We start from the raw sequence: 24,865 nt of genomic DNA, 5'->3' as shown, positions 1-24,865 counted from the left end.
GTATCATATTGAAAATATATAAAATTGTGATTAGAGCATCACAAAGAAAAAACAATATTTATATATTTATTAACCTCCTCCAGGGCGGCACGGTGGTGTAGTGGTTAGCGCTGTCGCCTCACAGCAAGAAGGTCCGGGTTCGAGCCCCGTGGCTGGCGAGGGCCTTTCTGTGCGGAGTTTGCATGTTCTCCCCATGTCCGCGTGAGTTTCCTCCGGGTGCTCCGGTTTCCCCCACAGTCCAAAGACATGCAGGTTAGGTTAACTGGTGACTCTAAATTGACCGTAGGTGTGAATGTGAGTATGAATGGTTGTCTGTGTGTCAGCCCTGTGATGACCTGGCGACTTGTCCAGGGTGTACCCTGCCTTTCGCCCGTAATCAGCTGGGATAGGCTCCAGCTTGCCTGAGACCCTGTAGAACAGGATAAAGCGGCTACAGATAATGAGATGAGATGAGATTAACATCCTCCTCCTTAACCTCATGCCAGCATGGCGTTGAGCCCAACAGTGCCACCAAACTCCGCCATCTCTCACAGTCTTGGCTGAGTGCCAGGACATCCTCCAGCCTCAAATTAATCTGCTGGAGTTCTTGCCGAATGCCATCGTTCCAACGGGTGCATGATTGGCCACAAGAGCATCTCCATCCCACCACTGGTGGATCAAACGCGTAAATGACTCTTGTGGGGTGGTCATCTGTGCAGCACAGGATGTATCCAAGCCAACGAACAAGGCACTATACAATGGTGCGGAGGATATTTGGTTGGTTAGTCCTCTGGCGGCGCTCCTCGTTGGAGACACGGACCACTGGACATTAATAACTAACTAGACATGGCACTGATCCGGTACTCCAGATGAAGAAATATCGGAGGAGTATCGATATCGGCTGATGCTCAAGGTTTCAGTATCAAAATATAAAAAGTGCTATTGCGCCATCTCTATAAATAACCAGAAGTACTGGAAAGGACAGAGGTGTGTTTTATGTTACCTTCCACGTGGAACGTCAACATCGTCTTTTCTCCAGCGGACAGAAGGCTGAGGGTCTCCATGGACCTGACAACGAAACTCCACCGGTTCCTCCTCCAGGACCACCTGGTTTATCGGCCTCCGCTGGAATGTGGGCCGTTCTGTGTTGGTAAAGAGGAAAGGAATGGGAACCACTTTTCTGCGTCTAAATGCACCATGCAATGACATCATAATAATAATGGATTTAACCTGATTATATTTCTAAATGATGCTTACCGAAAACAGTGACCTGAGCCGTCTCACTGTCTCTTTCTCCCACCATGTTGGTTCCCACACACACGTACATGCCTGCATCACTCTTTCTTGTGTTTGTGATCATCAGCTTGCCTCCTCGAATCTGCAGAAACAAACACAATGATTATTAAAGTCAAACGCAAACATAACACACCTGCATGAGTGCATGAGGACGTGGCTGATGGCGTGCTTTCTGAAATTCAGTAAGCATTGGTGCAGGTGATGCAACTTGGCCAAGTCGGCATGTAACCATATATAATGTGATAATAAATCGCGATACAAGTTTATGATGATTTGAATTGGTGAAATAAAAAATAATCAGACTGTGTAATCGCTTAGATTTTCCAAGCTGTACAGTAATTGCATTGTTTAGACAGCAGAGGACACAATAATATACAATAGTGAGAATGCCTGTGACTTCACTGTAGGTGGAAGTAACACGGTTCTAATGCTGCGAAAACACAAGAAACAGATCTAAACAGACAAAGAAAGAGAAAAAGAGCTGTTGTGTGATTGTGTGCAAATAGATTTAATAAGAAATCAGAGCTCTCTTTTTACAGACTGATGAAAGAGCAAGAAAGGACAAGCAGATTGAGGAAGTACAGTACAAATGCTTATAGAAGTTTATTAAGGAAAGGCCTATTTGTTATTAACCTTTTAAAATTTTAATAAAATGAATATTTTAGTTAAGAGGCGATTATATTTTACTTCAACCTTTAAACATGTGAGTAAATTATTGTTGGTTATTATTATTTTTTTTAAAGAAAAGCAATATTTACACTACCGTTCAAAAGTTTGGGGTCACCCAGACAATTTTGTGTTTTCCATGAAAAGTCACACTTTTATTTACCACCATAAGTTGTAAAATGAATAGAAAATATAGTCGAGACATTTTTCTGGCCATTTTGAGCATTTAATCGACCCCACAAATGTGATGCTCCAGAAACTCAATCTGCTCAAAGGAAGGTCAGTTTTATAGCTTCTCTAAAGAGCTCAACTGTTTTCAGCTGTGCTAACATGATTGTACAAGGGTTTTCTAATCATCCATTAGCCTTCTGAGGCAATGAGCAAACACATTGTACCATTAGAACACTGGAGTGAGAGTTGCTGGAAATGGGCCTCTATACACCTATGGAGATATTGCACCAAAAACCAGACATTTGCAGCTAGAATAGTCATTTAGCACATTAGCAATGTATAGAGTGTATTTCTGATTAGTTTAAAGTGATCTTCATTGAAAAGAACAGTGCTTTTCTTTCAAAAATAAGGACATTTCAAAGTGACCCCAAACTTTTGAACGGTAGTGTAAGTTGATTAAAAATAGGAAAATAAATGTTGGATTATTTTGGAGGGGGGAATAAACTTTTCTTCATTTAATATTTCTTCAAAAATATTGTGAGAAAATCGAATCGTGAACCCAATATCGTGAATCGAATTGAATCTTGTACTGGGTGAATCGTTACATGCCTATGGCCAAGAAGGGAATTGTAAAAAGGGGTGGGGTTAGAATGACCTGGCATCCAATCAAATCAGCTTCTCTCCCTTTAAGTGTCTCAGAGACGGTGACCGTTTCATAATGACATAGGATCAGATGTTATTAGTAATTATCTAGAGCGTCCACTCTGAGTCCCTGTGAATGATCTGTTCCAATAGAAATGAAAACATATTAGATTGAGTCCATAAAAAATACAACTAATAATAATAATAATAATAATAATAATAATACATGTGATTTTCATTATTGTCAGAGTTGCTGTTATAGAAAATTGATCAACACCTCCTGACCAATCAGAATCCAGAAAGTGATGAGTTTATGCAATCATGTGTTGTCCGTCGTCTGTCCGTCCGTCTGTCCAAGGTCATCCACATTTCACGAAAATTGCTTCTTCTCTCTCAATTCTTCAGTGATTTTTATTCTTTTTGGCAGGAAGGTTGGTCTGCCTGAGGTGCATATGGATAGCTTCTACCCAAATTTGCGTAATTGCAATTAATAATGAAGATATGGAGTAATTAATCAATCCCTAACGAGCAGTTTCCACACAAATCGCTTCTTCTCCCTCAATTCTTCACTGATTTTGATTCTTTCTGGTATGAAGGTAGGGGGACCTAGGGTGCATAGAACTTCCACCCAGATTTGCTTCATTACAATTATTAATGAAGTTTTGAACTAATTAATCCTTAATTCAACAGCAGTTCAACAAAAATCGCTTCTTTTCAGTCAGTTCCTCGCTGTTTTGGATTCTTTCTGGCAAATAGGTCGGTATTCCTAGGTTGGATATCACTTCTATATGGTGTATATAGCTTGTAACATTTATTGCGCAAGGTGGCCCAGTTTAGATCGTTCCTCCTGGACTAGACAGGGCCGGAGTGAGCTAGACCATCATTGACTGTCTCGTTAGTATTTAGTTAGTATTTGAGTGACATTAATAATGAACAGCCAGAAAACTCTGAGTGTCTGACAAGAAAAACGACTTTTTACGTCAGAAAAATATAGCATCGGATGTAATATAAGCACATTTTTGGTTTGAATGTCAGGCCCCATGTGGCGTCGGATAACCTACATCATTCCCATATGATGGAAATAGCAAAAACAAGCAAAAAAAAAAAAAAAACAACCTGCTGTAAATCCATTCAAATGAGCAACATGATTATCAGCATGAAAATAATCTACAGTCAGTTACAGTGCACATGGACTGAAGAGACGAACTCTGTTAGTACGCATCAATTAACAGAATGATCAATATTAACCTTAAAGTGCCATTCCACCATTGGATGTATTCTTTGGCATAAAATACAATATATTTTATGACAACATGACTAGACAGAGAAATCTTTTAGCTTCAAAATGATATATCAAACATAATTTTTTGACAACGACAAGTATATTAATTTTGCGACCAAAGTCACCTACCCTTTTAATTTCCGCGCGGTAGTGAAACATGATGTCATCGGCAGGTTCCCCTTCTTGTGTACCACGTGTCGGTCTATTTTTAGACCAGGAAACCCCCAAAGTGAGAGAGTCATTTCTCCTCGTATATGGGGGCCAAAAAAATTGCGAAAAATTTTGAGTTAATCTTTCAGTTAGCTAGATTTATCGGTATTAGCTAGATTTATTGGTATTATTTTTGTCGCGTTCTATCCGCCATTGCTGATAATATGTGCCACGTCACACGTCACGTGGTACACAAGAAGGGGAACCTGCCGATGACATCACGCGCGGAAATTAAAAGGGTAGGCGACTTTGGTCGCAAAATTAATATACTTGTCGTTGTCAAAAAATTGTTTGATATATCATTTTGAAGCTAAAAGATTTCTCTATCTAGTGATACCATTTATATATGTTGTCAAAATATATTGCATTTTATGCCAAAGAATACATCCAATGGTGGAATGGCACTTTAAGCTTGTTTATAAAATGAATCTTGTGTATTAAACAAAAAATCCTCAACAGCAATTCACCAAGTTTTAGCCTCTACCTTAATCCTCTCGTCTCTGTCATCGATCTGAACTTTGTCCTTTTTCCAGTAAGTGGTGGGCTCCGGGTGACCGCGAGGTGGGACGCACTCCAAAATGGCCGGCTCTCCCGCCGCCACCACGACGTCTGTCGGGTTCTGTCTGAAATCATCCCTCAGCACTGAGACAGGGAAAGAGAGAAAGAAAGACTTCCATGAGAAGAAAGTCATGAATGCATTTCTATGACATGACAGAAAGCCTGCAAATAGCATCAGGGATGGGTTGTGCACGCCACGCGGCTCGTCTCTATAAATCACCGCTGTGATTTCAGACGTGCCTCATGTGATGTCATGTGAAGTTAGCGGGGCAAGCACAAGTAAAATCTAATTGGATTTAATGGGGCTCCCTGTAGAGACAGCAGTATAAACAGAGGGAGAGGATGCCCTTGAGGGTCCTGTCACTCATACACACATATTTACACACACACACACACACACACACACACACACACACACACACACACACACGTCTCACTATCCTTGTGAGAATCTTCCACTGACATTATTATTATTATTATTATTATTATTATTATTATTATTATTATTAATGCTGTGCCTGCACCTAAAGCTAACATTTACCTCAGTAATGAAAAGGAAACTTTTTGGCTCATCTATCTATCTATCTATCTATCTATCTATCTATCTATCTATCTATCTATCTATCTATCTATCTATCTTAAAAAAAAGAAAAAAAAGCAGTTATTTCCTTGTGGGGACCATCCAAATGTCCCCACAAGGTCAAAATTGTCATATCTTACTATCCTTGCACGGACATTTAATCCGCGGTAGTATATAAACAAACAAACACATACGCACACGCGGTTTGCATCAATGGATCCATGGCAAATAAAGCGTTTCATCTTCTAGTCATGCTGCAAAAAAAAAAAAAAAGACAAACTCATTCTGGGTGGCACGGTGGTGTAGTGGTTAGTAGTCGCCCCACAGCAAGAAGGTCCTGGGTTCGAGCCCCGTGGCCGGCGAGGGCCTTTCTGTGTGGAGTTTGCATGTTCTCCCCGTGTCCGCGTGGGTTTCCTCCGGGTGCTCCGGTTTCCTCCACAGTCCAAAGACATGCAGGTTAGGTTAACTGGTGACTCTAAATTGAGCGTAGGTGTGAATGTGAGTGTGAATGGTTGTCTGTGTCTATGTGTCAGCCCTGTGATGACCTGGCGACTTGTCCAGGGTGTACCCCACCTTTCACCCGTAGTCAGCTGGGATAGGCTCCAGCTCGCCTGCGACCCTGTAGAACAGGATAAAGCGGCTAGAGATAATGAGATGAGATGAGATTAGACAAACTCATTCTCAGGCACGAGTCATTGTTGAATTCTGGATTCTGATTGGTTCGTACGTGTTGATTAATTTTCTATAACAGCAGCTCTAACAGTCGTACAGCTGCACATCACAGGTTTCTAATAAAGCTAGACTGCCTTTCAGATTTTTCAAGTGTAGGTCATAAAAAGAATTTTCCTGACACCCGATTATTTTTGTTATAGTGGACCGAAAGCTACTGAATTTGAATCAAAGACTTCCAATTTTATTATTATTATTATTATTATTTTTTAAAACAGAACAATTAATTAATCTATCTCCATGTGGCCTTAAATTCTCCGCTATTTTTTCCTGCTTCACCGTGACCCGATACAAGATCCTACGTCATGCATCACATCACGTGGTGGGCTTTCCCCGTTCACGCAAGGCATTGTGGGATACAAATTTGAAACAGGAGAGAAAAATGGAGGACGTGAATGTGCGAATGAAACGTGAAAGACCGACTACAGTAACGGAAAGAAAGCGAGAAGGAAAGACGTTATGTTGTATACGAAGGAAAGGAAACGCAGGACCAAACTAATAAATATCGGCGCTCAGCGAGCACCTCGGTGTGTTCAGCTGTTCGTTTAGCGACAGAATGATGGAACTGTCAGTGCACGCTCAAAGGGAAACCTGTAGATGGCAGTAATGCAACACTGTGGATGCCAGCTGCTGTAAAACCCAAAAGAAGAAGGTGGTAAACCTGCGCATGCGCACACGGACTTCCTCTGTCTGCTTGACTGCGCGAAGCGAGCGATTTCATGCACATTATTTGCTTTAATCCTTTCAAATTAAATAACTTCCCAGCCACAGAACAGAACGGCCTGATATTTTGTGAGATATTACAGAAATAAACATCTATCACAATGACCACATTTCAGACGGAACTAAATTTCACCGATTTTATGAAATCAAAAGGCCGTCTAGCTTTAACGAGCTCGTTCTAATGTCATTGTTCCTATATATAGTAATGGATTAAAATTCAGTGATGCAACGAGCCCTCTCTCTCTCTCTCTCTCGGTGTCTCACACACTTTCCTCTACACCCTTATTTATCAGTATGGAAAACACTCTAAGGGATGAAGCTCACAGAACTACAGCAAAGATCATGCATTTCTATGAGACACACTAACGAGAGCACAGATGCACAGACTTTGGCAGATGGAGGGATAAAAAAATGGAAATCTAAGTGTCAAGTGTCAGTTTAACAAAAAACAAAACAAAAAACCCACAATCCTGGCTCCTCGACTCTTCTGTGGTGTCGACTCTAGAGACCAGAGCTTTGTGCTCCAAACTGGAACCCGCCTGTTTCAAAGCTCTTGGTTTGGAGCATCTCTCTCAGCAAGGATTTTTTTTTCTTTCTTTTCCCCCTTATCCACAAAGCAGCCATTTTGAATATATACTTTACGTCTGTGTTATAATAATAATAATAATAATAATAATAATAATAATATGAAATGGTGGTGAAATAAGAAACTGGGTGAAAGTAAAGTAAGTGCAAGATTTGTATTCCAAAAAAAAAAAAATCTCAACCCTTCAACTTTTTCTCTCCAGCACTCCTCGTCTCTCCGTCTGGAAGTCTCTCTCCTCCTCGTATCTGATGAATATTTATATTTTTCACTTTCGCTCCACACTCGTACCGCTGAGACTTGTATCTGTCTGCAAGGCTCGGGGGCGAAAAGGCTAGGCTGCACTTACTCCTCTCTCTCTCTCTCTCTACACCTTTTTCCTGCAGAGTATTTATTTATTTATTTATTTATTTATTTGCTTGCTTTTCAGGCTGTTTTTTTTTCCAGAGTAAATTAATGGCTTTGCCCTTTTTTTTTGGCATCATCTCAAAATCTGCGCTCAGAGCCTTAGGAGCGAGTCGAGACATGTGTGGAGACGCGTTAGATGGAAGTCTGATATGAGGGACATGTGCCAGAGGAAAAAAAAAAAAAGCGACATATGCTAGTTTGTGCTTAGTCGTGCTTATTATTATTATTTTTTCTTCCAAACCCACACTGCTAACCTTTCAGCTCAACGCTCCGGTGTGTGAGCGCTTCTTATTAGTTGTAGTTTTGCAAAACAAGCATCATGTCTTTCATTTTCAAGGAAGGAATATTTTGCCTCTACGCACCAGAAGTTAACAGACATAAGCTGAGATGCTAATTCTGTAAGCGATGATTAATTTTCTGGTGACACAATTATGCTTTGTGATCATATAGAAGCGAATTATTTATAATCACGCTGTCTGTTATCACCCAGATGAGGATGGGTTCGCTTTTGAGTCTGGTTCCTCTCGAGGTTTCATCCTCATGAAGTCTCAGGGAGTTTTTCCTTTCCACTGTCACCTCAGGCTTAAATTATTCAGGATGAATTTATTAGTTCATATGTTTAAAATCTTCATTTTTCTGAAAAAAAAATTGATTTGCCACAATGTCTATTGTTGAAAACACAATCGACTGGATTTAAATCGAGGTCAGAAAATCGTAACGTGTGAACGTAATCGAGGCGAATTTCATCAGGGTTGATAAAAGTAATAATGTGAAAGTTGACTCATTTTATTCATAAAAAAATGTAATTCTCGATATAAGCAAAGTGTCACCTCAGACATCATCTGAGTTATTAATTAATTAATTAATTAATTAATTAACAGACGCATTATACTATTAACTAATGAATATTGTTATATTCATGTAAAATATTTTCCTATCCACATTCACTGGATATGAGCAATCATGCGCTCTGATTGGCTACTCTACTACGAGGATATCAGCTCATATACTGTGAGTAGAGAAAAAGAAAATGGCGGCGCTTGTTGCTGAACCAACTGAGGACGAAATAAAAACTCGACTCGAAAACAAAATCCAAAAAAATTAAAAAAAAGCAACAAAATATGGAATAAAAATATTTGATGGAAAGAATGTATCTTTTTTTATTTTTCAAGAATTATCGCATTCCTCACAAATCGCTCCTGTCGTTTCGCCGCTTTGTTTCACATTCTAAGCGGAAATGATTTTGTCGGACGTTTTGTATAAAGTTTGTATTTATCGAATTTACAAAAAATAAAAATAAAAACGCTCCGTTTCTCAAAATCCAGTGACTGTGGCTAGAATAAAACAGTTATTCCACTCTTTCGATTACGTTCATTATGTCATATATTAAATATAGTTAGTTTTTTCTTTTTTTATCAGACATCTAGTTTTTAGGTTTGTTTACCTGACATGTTTCGACATATGACTGTCGTCTTACGTGTGGATGTTGTTGGTGACGCATCTTTTATCAGCTGATGTTTCCGAAGGCGTGGCCTTCCTGTCTGGTTTGACAGGTCGGTCACGCCTTCTACTGTCTGTTCGTCCCCTGCAAGATGGCACTCCAGATATGGGAGAGCATGTATGCTCCCTCATCCCGGTTGATGGTCCTCGGACTTCGCTTACGGATCTCCATGGCCTCCCTGATCCAGCGCTGATGTTTATTATCTTCTGTGCGGATGACTCTGGCATTCCCCCAGATCAGGGGGATCAGGGAGGCCATGGAGATCCGTAAGCAAAGTCCGAGGACCATCAACCGGGATGAGGGAGCATACAGTACATGCTCTCCCATACCTGGAGTGCCATCTTGCAGGGGATGAACAGACAGTAGAAGGCGTGACCGACCTGTCAAACCAGACAGACTTTAGGACTGCAGTTATCATGAACAGTTTTGCGCTCAAGTTTCCATCAATGAAGAGTTTATAACATCAACGAAACTGTCCTCATGTTAAAACTGTTAATATTATAGTCAGGCTGTCTGTTGTTGCCCAAATGAGGATGGGTTCCCTTTTGAGTCTGGTTCCTCTCGAGGTTTCTTCCTCATGTCGTCTGAGGGAGTTTTTCCTTGCCACCGTCGCCACAGGCTTGCTCATTGGGGATAGATTAGGGATAAAATTAGCTCATGTTTTAAGTCGTTCAAATTCTGTAAAGCTGCTTTGCGACAATGTTTATTGTTAAAAGCGCTGTACAAATAAACTTGACTTGACTTGACTTGGCCTTCGGAAACATCAACTGATAAAAGATGCGTCACCAACAACATCTGGTGACGCTCTGAGGAAGACGACAGTCGTATGTCGAAACGTGTCAGGTAAACAAACCTAAAAACTAGATGTCTGATAAAAAAAGAAAAAACTAACTATAGTTATTCCACTCAATCTCATTGTCCACGGCTTACAGCCAACTCGGTTAACACAAGTGTTTTAGCACAAATTTAAGTTCTTGAGCACAAGATCCAAGAACACTTAATTTAATGAATACCTACTGATCTTGTTTAAAGATGTTTGATGGGTTTTTTTAATGAAAGTTGCCAAGATTCCAATCAAAAACGAGTGATTGTATTTCCCCGCTCCGCCACTGAAATCAAATATAAACACGCTGCAAGAAAGTGAATGTCTTGATGATCAAACAACCCTTGCATCTTCGCATCATCTCCTCTTCTTGCTTCACGATTGCTGTATTATAAACAATTGATATATTAATTTTGGTTGTTTTGTCATTCCCGGATGTTTATATTGCACTTTTATTTAACTGTCATTTGTTCGAGGATACTTTATTGGAAGTTTCTTTCGTTTGTTTACATATCACAACTGTAAGTTACTTCTTAGTCGGCAAAACATGTTGTCAAGCAGGGCAAGAGACATAATCCCCCGGTTAATTAATTCCGCAAACGCGTAATTACTGACAGTCAGTTGAATTTGTGACGTGATCAGAAGTGACTGAAGGTTCCTACAATTCAAGGTTTGTTATGGCTTAACTACAAATATCCAAAGACGCCAAAGAATCGGATTTTCAATCCACGTTTCGGGGATCCTTAACATGCACAGCAGCAGAAAGTCTGGTTTCCGGTCCCTAAGCAATCATAATAAACCCTTTCCGATATCAAGATGCTGTCAGCTATCAGCTCATGTACCGGTACGACTTAATTTTATGGAATAACTGTCAGTTATTGCCCTCGAATAACATAGTTCCTTAGTTTCTGAGTGATTTACAGCTCAAAACAAATGGTTAGACATTGGCTCTGGACTGAATCCAAATCCTCTTTCAAGAAATATGTGCTTAAGTTGAAGGTCAAAATTGAGCACAACTTAGACACACCTATTTTACGAGGGGTAAACTCCGCCTCTTGTGCGTAACTCAGAATCAGAAGCACTTTATTGCCAGGTATGTTACACACACGAGGAATTTGACTCCGGTTCGACTTAGCTTTCATAGTACAGACAGAAAAAGTATAGGAAAAAACACACACACACACACACACACACACACACGCACACACACACACACACACAGAGTCTCACTGCAGTGAACTCCAGGGGGAGAATCGCGTTTCTACAGCGACGGCCTTGAAGGCAGTGCTGGCTGGGAGAGCCAAGATAAGATTGGAATTTGTTTAGACTTAAGATGGGTAGACATGTCCTTTTTCGCTTAACCCGCTTGTCCATTCTGGCCACCAAAATGATCCATTTCTCTTTGCAAAGCCATCAACTTCTCCATGATGTTATCAATGTTGCGACTCATGTTCTGAATAGCCACAGTCTGAGTGCTGACGGCTCTGCCCACTGCCTCAATCATGTCGGGCAGCTTTGTGAGGCTTTGAACAGCTGCCCCCGTTAACTGATTTCCTCGATACACCAGGGCAATGCCAAGTCCAATCAGCAAAAATCCTGTGATCATGGTTCCGAATAGGTAAATATCCTCAATGTCCTCCACGGAAAGAATCGCCAAGCACACCACACGCCACTTCTCCCAGGCATCCATGGTGTACCGGCTGCAAACGTTCCGGCAGGACAGGCAGGTTCCCCCAAACCCAGACTTCTAGTCGAGAAGATTGTGTCAATTGTGTGAAGTGACCAGTTGATCAAATCCATAATTTCGATTCGGAGAACAGTGCAGGAAGGGTCTCTCAGACAAGACGAGTCCGCAGAAGCAAAGCAGGAGAGAGGCTTGTCAGGAAGGGAGAGGCTGAGAAATGAGAGATGAGAGGAAAAAAAAACACCCACACATTTCGCTCCTATCAGGACCGGAATGTGTAGGCATTAAAAAAAAACTAAATACTATATGCATAAAAAAAAGACTTAAGACTTAACTTTTTTTTAAGACTTAAAAAAAAAAAAACTGAAGTCATTTTTAAACTTGCTTTATTTCTTAATTAACGTGTTATTCAGGGCGGCACAGTGGTGTAGTGGTTAGCGCTGTCGCCTCACAGCAAGAAGGTCCTGGGTTCGAGCCCCGGGGCCGGCGAGGGCCTTTCTGTGTGGAGTTTGCATGTTCTCCCCGTGTCCGCGTGGGTTTCCTCCGGGTGCTCCGGTTTCCCCTACAGTCCAAAGACATGCAGGTTAGGTTAACTGGTGACTCTAAATTGAGCGTAGGTGTGAATGAGAGTGTGAATGGTTGTCTGTGTCTATGTGTCAGCCCTGTGATGACCTGGCGACTTGTCCAGGGTGTACCCCGCCTTTCGCCCGTAGTCAGCTGGGATAGGCTCCAGCTTGCCTGCGACCCTGTAGAAGGATAAAGCGGCTAGAGATAATGAGATGAGATGAGACGTGTTATTCAATTATGTTTTCGGTTTCATTGACCTTATATCATGACTCATATTGGCATATTATATTACACTTATCAGCCTTTTTGGTTTTTAGCCATGTTGAATATAGTTCCACGGCAGGCGTCGCTTATCCGCGTGAACTTCACGAGACTTGTGCGAGACTTCAAATGTGAAGCGTCAGCGCCGCCATTGTGAAAACTGTTCACACAGCGGCCAGATCACCATCTCATTTCCAATTTAGATTAACTTTGAGATTTTCCAGCTTCATCAGTGATGGAGATTATTCCATACGACTTCGAACCAACGTGGAGTAGAGAAGAGTTGGAAAGACGACAGGATAAGGACGAGTCCGTCACGCTGGTATTTACGTCATTACTGTCGCACAATTAAAACGTGCCAGATCAGTCGGCTGGCGGGTTTTCAAAATAATAAATACATGCATGTAGTTTTGTGATAAATACATATTATACAGAGCGCATTTCCAACATAATCCTCACTAAGGTTTCGGACAGCGCTACAAAATGGCGTCCACACTATATAGCGCTCTATATAGTGAGTAGGGATCGATTTCAGACGCAGGGAAAACTTCCGGCTTGATTACGTCAGCATTCGAAAGAGGGCGCTTATTGCCCCGTCCCAACTTTTTTGAGATGTGTTGCTGTCATGAAATTTCAAATGAGCCAATATTTGGCATGAAATTTCAAAATGTCTCACTTTCGACATTTGATATGTTGTCTATGTTCTATTGTGAATACAATATCAGTTTTTGAGATTTGTAAATTATTGCATTCCGTTTTTATTTACAATTTGTACTTTGTCCCAACTGTTTTGGAATCGGGGTTGTACTTTCCACCCACAGAACTGTCGCTCACTCACTCACTCACTCACTCACTCACTGTTATGTTTTTTGTTTTTCGCACCATTCTGTGTAAACTCGAGAGACTGTTGTGTGTGAAAACAAAGCCCAAGAGATCAGCCGTTTCTGAAATACTCAACCCAACTCAAGTCATCTGGTTCAAACCAGCACCCACAGTGCCGCAGTGAAAGAAAGAAAGAAAGAAAGTCACACTTCACTGTGAGATCACGATTTTTCCCCGTTCTGATGTTTGAACATTGTGAACATTAACTGAAGCTCTTGATTCGTATCTGCGTGATTTGATGCGTCGTGCTGCTGTCGAGGGATCGGCTGATTAGAGAACTGCAGAAAATAAAACCGCGGGTGGACGGCTGGGTGTTCCTAATAAAGTGACCAGTGAGTGTAGGTTGAACAAAAGTCCAGAGGAGAGAATTTCTCAGAGAACTGCCCCCCCCCACATCTTCTACATAGCCACAACATGCACAAGAAGCTCAAGGTCATGAGTGTCACGGGATAGACGCCTGGAGATAGACAACTCCTACTGATCGTACCACGCCAGTCCACTCTACCTGTGCACAGGTGGTGGAAAGGAAGAATGCATGCATGAGAAAGAGAGATTTATTTTCCATCACTAACTCAGAGCTGTAACCACATTTCATCTCAGTTCCCAAAAGTGATGCTGCTTCAGGATTACTGAGCTCCACTTTCCAGTTTTTTTTTTGGCTTTAAAATGGAAAGCATCAAAATTGTCGATCTTGGAGGAACCGTAGATTTTTGTACAGCCGCTGGCTACGAGCGAGTGTAAGCATAAATGTGAATGTGAGTGCGTGTGTTTTGTGCACAATGAGTGCTTGAGGGGTGAAAAGTTAATGTGAGAATGTGGTACATTGCACACTGAGCAGCAAAAACGCAACCATTTGTCTGCACAAGGCTACGAGGACATAAACCTCCTTCATCAACTGAGAGAGAGAGAAAGAATAAATACATCCCAAACCCATCCATGTGGGACATAAAGCCTTATTTATGCAGCCTAGAGACAGAAAGATACTGTACTGTGTGTTCCTCAAGAAGCTAAAAAATGACGCTTTCCTCCACACTTAAAGTGCCATTCCACCATTGGATGTATTCTTTGGCATAAAATACAATATATTTTATGACAACATGACTAGACAGAGAAATCTTTTAGCTTCAAAATGATATATCAAACATAATTTTTTGACAACGACAAGTATATTAATTTTGCGACCAAAGTCACCTACCCTTTTAATTTCCACGCGGTAGTGAAACGTGATGTCATCAGCAGGTTCCCCTTCTTGTGTACCACGTGTCAGTCTATTTTTAGACCAGGAAACCCCCAAAGTGAGAGTAATTTCTCCTCGTATATGGGGGCCAAAAAAATTGCAAAAAATTGAGTTAATCTTTCAGTTAGCTAGATTTATTGGTATTAGCTAGATTTATTGGTATTATTTTTATCGCGTTCTATCCGCCATTGCTGATAATATGTGCCACGTCACACGTCACGTGGTACACAAGAAGGGGAACCTGCCGATGACATCACGCGCGGAAATTAAAAGGGTAGGTGACTTTGGTCGCAAAATGAATATACTTGTCGTTGTCAAAAAATTATGTTTGATATATCATTTTGAAGCTAAAAGATTTCTCTATCTAGTGATACCATTTATATATGTTGTCAAAATATATTGCATTTTATGCCAAAGAATACATCCAATGGTGGAATGGCACTTTAAGAAACTATGGGAACACCCTCATTTCTTCTTTCCATCCCAAATCACTAGCCAGTTACGTAAATGCTCACAAACTAGCATGAATTTGTCACTCATAAGTTTCCGAGCACTGATTTGCATCATTTAATAATAACCAGAATGAAACGTGTGCTGTAAATCAGGAAAGCAAAAAGCAGAACGGTTGATCTGGGAACATTTAAGAACACATTAAAGTCGGGAAGTTTCCTACACACAGAAGAGTGCAACTTCTCCGCAACATACACTACCGTTCAAAAGTTTGGGGTCACTTTGAAATGTCCTTATTTTTGAAAGAAAAGCACTGTTCTTTTCAATGAAGATCACTTTAAACTAATCAGAAATCCACTCTATACATTGCTAATGTGGTAAATGACTATTCTAGCTGCAAATGTCTGGTTTTTGGTGCAATATCTCCATAGGTGTATAGAGGCCCATTTCCAGCAACTCTCATTCCAGTGTTCTAATGGTACAATGTGTTTGCTCATTGCCTCAGAAGGCTAATGGATGATTAGAAAACCCTTGTACAATCATGTTAGCACAGCTGAAAACAGTTGAGCTCTTTAGAGAAGCTATAAAACTGACCTTCCTTTGAGCAGATTGAGTTTCTGGAGCATCACATTTGTGGGGTCGATTAAATGCTCAAAATGGCCAGAAAAATGTCTCGACTATATTTTCTATTCATTTTACAACTTATGGTGGGAAATAAAAGTGTGACTTTTCATGGAAAACACAAAATTGTCTGGGTGACCCCAAACTTTTGAACGGTAGTGTAAGGGCGTATTCACACCTACGTTGTTTGGTCCGGACCAAATGACCAAACGAACCAAATTTCCCTTGGTCCGGATCTTTTGGGTTGGTCTGAATACAAACCACCGAACTCTGGTCCGGACCAAACAAGCGGACTGAGACCGAGCTGCAAGGTCGGACTCGGTCCGGACCAAAGGAACCCTGGTGCGGATCTTTTGGAGGTGTGAAAACAGACTGGACCTAATCCGACAGTTTTGCTTTTTTGTACCTCGGGAGCTTCTGTCGTTTGTCGAGCATTATGGGAAACAGAGTCTTGGCACTCCACCGCAAAGTGCAAACACTGTTTCGGTTGTCAAGGGAACCTTACAACAGTCGTTCAGTCACCAGTGGTAGGCGAGTACAAAAAATGAGTAGGGGGCAAACGTGGGCCAAGGAAGAAACGTGTACCCTTGTGGATATATGGGCAGATGTCCACATATCTGAGCTTTTGGAGAGAACACACAAAAATGCCGACGTGTTTGCTGTATTCAGTGAGAAAATGAAGGAGAAGGGGTTCACGCGCTCCCAGAACAATGTCGGCTAAAAGTGAAGAAACTCCGTCAGACCTACATTAAAATCAGGGACATTATTTCAAAAAGTGGCGGTACTAGCGACGCAAAAAAGAAATTCATCTATTACGATGACCTGGATACTATTCTGGGGTCAAAATATAATTGAGGCGTGGCTTTGTTGACAGATTTTGGTCCGCTTACTAAAATGTACAGTGTGAAAGCGAACCGCACCAAAATTAAAAAATAAAAAAAAAACATTTGGTTCGGACCAAAGCAAGTGAACTATCGAACTATCCTGGTCTGAATACACCCTAAGACTTTTTTTTTTTGATAACAGGATCAAACTTATATTTCTGGACGTTTTACAACATTAAAAACAACACCTAAAAGTACAATTACTTTAAAAAAGTAACCGCATAATCATGTAGTCATGAGCATACAGGTTCTGCAGCTCAAAATTATTCGATACCACGTCACCATCCTTCAATAATCTGCATATCATGATGGGTTCAAAGCTGTGAAGTTTATTTTGTGACATCACAAACTGAGATGCTCTGACTGTCCATAGCTCCACCTTGCCAAATAGTTTTTGCCCAATAAGCCAATCTACATAACTGGAACCAGTCATTTGACAGGAACTAACCAGCTACAAAGCACATGATGGAGTTACTTTAAAGATGGAGAGAAATACAATATACCGCAGTGTTTATTTCCACGGCAAAGTAATATATTGAACAGTTATTCCACGAAATTGAGTCATACATGCGACGCTAAGCCATGTACGACGAGATTGAGTGGAATAACTGTTTTACTCTATCCACAGTCACTGGATTTTGAGAAACAGAGCATTTTAATTTTTTTTGCAAATTCGATAAATAAAAACTTCATACAGAACGTCCGACAAAATCATTTCCACTTAGAATGTAAACAAGCCAGCGAAATAACAGTAGCGATTTGTGAAAAATGCGATAATTATTGAAAAATTATTTTAAAAAGATACGTTCTTACTATCAAATACTTTCATTCCATATTTTGTTGCCTTTTTTGTATTTTTTTTGGAGTTTTGGTTTCAAGTTGAGTTTTTATTTCATCCTTGGTTGGTTCAGCAACACGCTCTGCCATTTTGTTTTTCTTCTTTTTTGGTGGTTGGCAAACCAACTTAAAGGTGCATTACCACCACCGACTGGGCTGGAGTGTGGAACAGGAGATACTGGGGTGGGGACTCATCTCATCTCATTATCTCTAGCCGCTTTATCCTTCTACAGGGTCGCAGGCAAGCTGGAGCCTATCCCAGCTGACTACGGGCGAAAGGCGGGGTACACCCTGGACAAGTCGCCAGGTCATCACAGGGCTGACACACAGACACAGACAACCATTCACACTCACATTCACACCTACGCTCAATTTAGAGTCACCAGTTAACCTAACCTGCATGTCTTTGGACTGTGGGGGAAACCGGAGCACCCGGAGGAAACCCACACGGACACGGGGAGAACATCCGCACAGAAAGGCCCTCGCCGGCCACGGGGCTCGAACCCGGACCTTCTTGCTGTGAGGCGACAGTGCTAACCACTACACCACCGTGCTGCCCGGGGTGGGGACTATATTCTTTTATTTAGCTACTACTGTTTCTTTTAAATACTTGATAACAAAATGATATATCCGACTTGATGCGGGCCGCCATTTTGTTTTTCCTTTACTCACGGTATATGAGCTGATATCCTAGTAGTAGAGTAGCCAATCAGAGCGCGTGATTGCTCATATCCAGTGAATGTGGATAGAATAATGACAGATATTTAGTCCCTGCCTAAAAGTGGAGCTCCTGATGAGTTTATGAGCAAAATATTTCCAAGGCTACAAAATTAACCTGAATAGAATAATATTACAGCACCATGAACAAACCATCGAACTGTGTCGTGTCATGTTTTTCACCTCAATTAATCACTGCATTGTCTTTCGATATTATTGTGACACCAATAATAAGAGACGCATTTATTCCTTTCTTTGACACGGCATGCCATGCGCCAGAAACACCACCACCACATTTATTATGGTGTGACTCTGCTGGGTGCCTGGTGGACAGCAGTGAACCAGCGCTTTCACTTTACACCATTACTGTAGAGTTACCATCTGATATTATCTGGCAGAAGAACTAATTCAGGTTCAGGTAAATCGTTCAGGTAAAAAAGTAGACAATGTAAAGATACGTTATCTGCTATGAAAAACTGAGGCGGATAAAAGCCTTCGGGGAAAAAAAAAAAACTACTGGAAAACATCCTCCTTGACCGAATGCAGCATGTGAGCTCCGAGGGTTCGAGCTGCGATCTTGATATTTCAAACTTAATGTCGAACAGTCGTCTGGTTCCAAATGTCCAACAAACGAGTGGACTAATAAAACTGTTTTAACTCGTTTTATATGAAACCATCATGAACGTTTGACGAGACGAGAGTTCGTAAATAATTCCATATTATTTTTTAAAAAGCAAATAAAAAATAAGTGCTTGATTAAAAACCCATCTATCTTATGGAAATAAAGATACAAATTTCATTGCCTAGTGGTCAAGTGTTTATGAGATACTTTGCCTTGCACTTACGATCAGGTTCCCTGTGGTGGTACACGGATGTCATTCATATGTACGGACGTCGTACGGTCGCAAAAGCCATCAAAAATCAGGTCAATGCATCACCAATATTCTCTTAATTATGGATCTCTGCCCTAACGTACCGGTATCTGTTGGTGGTAATGGAGGGAGGAGTGAGCTTTCGAGGAAAGTCAAATGACAATAATATGGTATACATGGTCTTAAACATAAACATATACAGGTAGGTCCATATATATTTGGACACTGACACAAATTTTGTTTTGTTTTTTACCTGTTTACTGAAACATATTCAATTTATAGTTATATAATGGACATGGACATAAAGTCCAGACTTTCAGCTTTCATTTGAGGGTATCCACATTAAAATTGGATGAAGGGTTTAGGAGTTTCAGCTCCTTAACATGTGCCACCCTGTTTTTAAAGGGACCAAAAGTAATTGGACAATTGACTCAAAGGCTATTTCATGGGCAGGTGTGGGCAATTCCTTCGTTATGTCATTCTCAATTAAGCAGATGAAAGGCCTGGAGTTGATTTGAGGTGTGGTGCTTGCATTTGGAAGATTCTGCTGTGAAGAAAACATGCGGTCAAAGGAGCTCTCCATGCAGGTGAAACAAGCCATCCTTAAGCTGCGAAAACAGAAAAAAACCCATCCGAGAAATTGCTACAATATTAGGAGTGGCAAAATCTACAGTTTGGTACATCCTGAGAAAGAAAGAAAGCACTGGTGAACTCATCAATGCAAAAAGACCTGGATGCCCACAGAAGACAATAGTGGTGGATGATCGCAGAATAATTTCCATGGTGAAGAGAAACCCCTTTACAACAGCCAACCAAGTGAACAACACTCTCCAGGAGGTAGGCGTATCAATATCCAAATCTACCATAAAGAGAAGACTACATGAAAGTAAATACAGAGGGTTCACTGCACGGTGCAAGCCACTCATAAGCCTCAAGAATAAAAAGGCTAGATTGGACTTTGCTAAAAAAGCATCTAAAAAAGCCAGCACAGTTCTGGAAGAACATTCTTTGGACAGATGAAACCATGATCAACCTCTACCAGAATCTCATCTCATCTCATCTCATTATCTCTAGCCGCGTTATCCTTCTACAGGGTCGCAGGCAAGCTGGAGCCTATCCCAGCTGACTATGGGCGAAAGGCGGAGTACACCCTGGACAAGTCGCCAGGTCTCTACCAGAATGATGGCAAGAAAAAAAGTATGGTGAAGGCATGGTATAGCTCATGATCCAAAGCATACCACATCATCTGTAAAACACGGTGGAGGCAGTGTGATGGCTTGGGCATGCATGGCTGCCAGTGGCACTGGGTCACTAGTGTTTATTGATGATGTGACACAGGACAGAAGCAGCCGGATGAATTCTGAGGTATTCAGAGATATACTGTGTGCTCAAATCCAGGCAAACTGATTGGTCGGCGTTTCATAATACAGATGGACAATGACCCAAAACATAAAGCCAAAGCAACCCAGGAGTTTATTAAAGCAAAGAAGTGGAATATTCTTGAATGGCCAAGTCAGTCACCTGATCTCAACCCAATTGAGCATGCATTTCACTTGTTAAAGATTAAACTTCAGACAGAAAGGCCCACAAACAAACAGCAACTGAAAACCGCTGCAGTAAAGGCCTGGCAGAGGATTAAAAAGGAGGAAACACAGTGTCTGGTGATGTCCATGAGTTCAAGACTTCAGGCAGTCATTGCCAACAAAGGGTTTTCAACCAAGTATTAGAAATGAACATTTTATTTACAATTATTTAATTTGTCCAATTACTTTTGAGCCCCTGAAATGAAGGGATTGTGTTTAAAAAATGCTTTAGTTCCTCACATTTTTATGCAATCATTTTGTTCAACCCACTGAATTAAAGCTGAAAGTCTGAACTTCAACTGCATCTGAACTGTTTTGTTCAAAATTCATTGTGGTAACGTACAGAACCAAAATTAGAAAAATGTTGTCTCTGTCCAAATATTTATGGACCTAACTGTACATGTCAGTGTGAAATACTGACTGATTATCAAACCAATCGACATCAACAGTGTTAGTTTATTGCGAACTTAAACAAACACGTGCCCTTTCAAAGCATGTTTCTTGCCTGCCTTTCTGTCGTTAGCTTAACGAGACCGCCGCTAGCAGTGGATACTCCACGCTGAGGCTCTAACCGGACCCTGGACTGCAAAAAACGAGCTGCAGTGCAACAAAGAGAACAACATAATTAACTCTTAATCAACCTCCTCCTTCCTGCTGCTATCACCAATGCACACTTTCCAAATTCAATTTTGCCTAATCCTGCCTTTATGGTAATGTATAGCTCATTAAAACGTTAGTTACAGACTCATTAAAATGCACTCAGAGACAGAATGAATTCATTACTATGATACTACTGAAAAAGAAAGAGGAGCTAGATGAGAAGAACGACACAGAAGAAGAAGAAAGCAAAGGAAGGAGAGTGAATGAGAGAGGAAGACAGCTTTCCAATGACTTAATTTTGACTGGAATCTGCATATATTTGCATAATAAACCTGCATGCTGTGCAGCCAATTTTCAGCATAGCTTTATAATGAAGACCTTTGCAATTAAGACCTTTTTCTCCAAAATAAATTTAGGACTCGTTCATCGCTCTTTGTAGGCTCTCACTTTGTGTGTATGCCTCCGTCTGGGCATGTCAATGATATCTCGTTTGGGTTATGATTGAATTCTTTTCCTTAAATATAAACGTCGCTGAGAAATGTAGGTCAAAGACGACCCAACAATAAAAAAAGCAGCTTGTCAGCCATGAAGTGTTTTTCTTCTTCATCTACATCTCCAGCTTTATAACCCTGTGGTGTGAAGGAGTCAAAGCAGGCAGCAGTAAGCAATAAGACGTGCAAAAGCTGAGGTCTTCAAGAGACAATGTTTCAGCTGCTATAGTCTGATTCTGCCTAATGAACGTAGCTTGTGAGCTCTGAAAACTCGGCGACTGAGTGAAATCAAAAGCCTTCATCTCATCATCCTACTCCCGTCTGCTTTTATCCCATACCTCAGAATCAAACAAACTTCTGACTGCATGCAAGAGGCTGAGAATAGAGACAGAAGCTTGGAGAAGATTGTAGGATCAAAGACATGGATTGCTTAATCAGCTTGGGATTTTCATTACCTTCCATGAAACGGTGAGAAAGGTAAACCTTTTGCGGCATTAAAAATGTTGCTGGCTGTGCAACTTTTCGCACTTTTGTCACCATGCCTTTGATATAGCTCTTTAATTAGTTTGTCAAGATGTTGATGACATGCTGGGACCCAAGAACCTTGAAAGAAATGGGGCCTTTGGCAAAATCAAAGGTTTTTCCTTTTTCTTAGTATCAAAAAGAATTTAGCCAGTGTAAACTGTCAGAGCAGAATACTATCAGGAAGTCTTAGCAGATCTCAGGAACTGGAGATCTGACAAAAAGGTGAAACTTGTTTCATGTGAAAGGACTTTTTGCTGTTCATCAAAACCACCCAAAGGTATCTCTACCTCGTTATCTCTCTTCTGCTCATGAGACATCTGACATCTTAACTGAGTTTAACAGAATAATGTTAAGAGCCAATGGTGCTTTTTCAAAGTCTTGAGCATCTAAACCTCAGTGCACAGTCTTCTATGTTCCTAGGGGTAGAAGAAGGATGATGTACATTTGCCAGGTCTTTTGATAAACCTTCAGTGCTCATCAACAATACACCTGCTACTGTAGTTCAGAATCTGTTAGCCTTATATTCAAAAACACTGGCTTGGATATTATGACCATGGTTTGATCATGGTGGAGATGGTGATGGACTGGTACTGGTCCTGTACCAACTGGCTCGTTTCAGTTCAATTCATTGTGTAGTGGTTCCAACAACTGACACTGTTTCCAAGCAATTTCACTGGACCTAGATCTAGATCACTAATGAGGAAGCCAAAGGCAACAATGCCATGAGAAAACTTTGGGAACAAGATTCAAAAGAGTAAAGAGGGCAAGATGTTAAAGGAGAGAGAAGTCTCTCAATCCCAAACCAACTCAAAATGCTGACCAGAGAAGGATTAACGCTGCCTCATGCAGACCGAGTCTTGATTCATCTCAAGCTAAATTTTGGTTCCTCTCAAGGCGAATCTTGATTCCTCTCAAAATAAGTCTTGGTTCCTTTCAAGGTAAATGCTGGTTTTTCTCAAGGTGAGCCTTGATTTCATTCAAGTTGTCTTGATTTCTATTAAAGTGTGCCTTGGTTCCTTTCAAAGTAAATGCCGGTTCTTCACAAGGTGAGCCTCGATTTCTTTCAAGGTGTCTTGATTTCTATTAAAAGGAGTCTTGGTTCCTTTCAAGGTACAGTAAGTGCTTGTTCTTCTCAAGGTGATTCTTGGTTCCTGAAGGCAAGTACTGATTCGTCTCAAAGTGAGTCTTGATTCCTGACAAAGTAAGCTTCAGTTCCTCTCAAAGCTTTGTTGGCTTTGTTGGAGAAGAATTGTTGGTTCTTTTTACTGTGTGTCTTGATTCCTATTAAGATGAGTCTTGATTCTTTTCAATAGGGTCTTTGTTTCTCTCAAGGTCAGTTGTGGCCCATTTCATAATAAATGCTAATTTCTTTCAAAGGTTTCTACCTTCCCACTGTTGGCCTTGGCCTGAGCATTAACATCTCTAAACCTGCTTCAAGGTAATCTGCAATTTGTAATCAGTGCTATAAAAAAAAAAAATCATTCTATTTCAGCTAAACACCTGTCCACACAGTACACACACCACACACAAAGGCACACAGTAATTGCTCTCATGCAGGGTGTTTTGGAGGGATCTACTGAAGCAGAAGTGATGTCTGATGACATAGGGCCTGCTGGGTGTCACAGTGGCCAAATACAGCTGGAAACAGTGTGTAGATGCTTTCTCTCCTTCCCTCTGTGTTCTTTAATCTCTCACACTCTCGATGAGATAAACCCAGCCAGCCATCATCACCAGTTTTTTTGTTGTTTTGTATAATTTTCCTCTTTTGTATGAACCACACAAAAGTACGTATCGATGACCCAACACATCAGGTTTTTCCATTTTGTTCTGCATGTGAAGAGAGTGTAGTGCAAGTGAAAGCTAAGCAGAGTGAATTCCTGTATGCCGCACTCTGCAGTGGGAATCTGATGCTGGACTCTTCCTGACGCAAACTTCTATTTTCTGCCCGTGAACTGTGACACTGTGAGAATGACCTTGGGGAAGTACAGTAAGACGAGCCTCACCGCACAGCCCTGCCCAAGGGACTACAGCCCTGTTCGATAGCACTTATGCACCACAAAGACCCAGATCACACCGCACACAAACACACAATCACAATTTAATGCATTGCTGCTGCTAATTGAACGGGACTGTGGCTTGTAGAAAAGGTGCCTCATCTCAATGGTAACCGTCTTTTAATTAAACTCTCGGTTGGAGGCAACACATTAATGGACTGCCTTAGTGTGTAAAGGTGCATATCTGGCTCCATCCAACTACATAGATTTGACTGTAGTCACGATGCTGACTAACACCAAACAGTAACTTCATCAAATAATGCATATTTTAAATGTCAAATTTCAAAAAAGTGGTGATCTTTATTTTGTGGGTGGGATTTTTGGTCCAACTGGTCATAATGAGATTGAGGGGTAAAAACTCTGGTCCAAGTGGTGACAATGGTGCCAAAACCAGCTGGTTACAGTGAGTGTGTTGAAGGGTGTGGCTTTGATTTAGGAACTGAATAATT

General features: G+C 40.9%; 1 protein-coding gene across 1 annotated transcript in view; it reads right to left on the bottom strand.

Moving 5' to 3' along the window:
* Positions 1–24,865, bottom strand: part of robo2 (roundabout, axon guidance receptor, homolog 2 (Drosophila)) — a 553,585-nt gene that overhangs the window by 230,739 nt on the left and 297,981 nt on the right. Inside the window, 3 exon segments of the mRNA XM_060943573.1 lie at positions 983–1,121; positions 1,237–1,357; positions 4,731–4,888. Of these exon segments, the coding sequence (XP_060799556.1) occupies positions 983–1,121; positions 1,237–1,357; positions 4,731–4,888 (418 nt within the window).

Source organism: Neoarius graeffei, chromosome 17 (assembly GCF_027579695.1).
Source record: "Neoarius graeffei isolate fNeoGra1 chromosome 17, fNeoGra1.pri, whole genome shotgun sequence".
Classification (NCBI taxonomy): Eukaryota; Metazoa; Chordata; class Actinopteri; order Siluriformes; family Ariidae; genus Neoarius; species Neoarius graeffei.
This window is presented reverse-complemented; position numbering and strand designations above follow the sequence as displayed.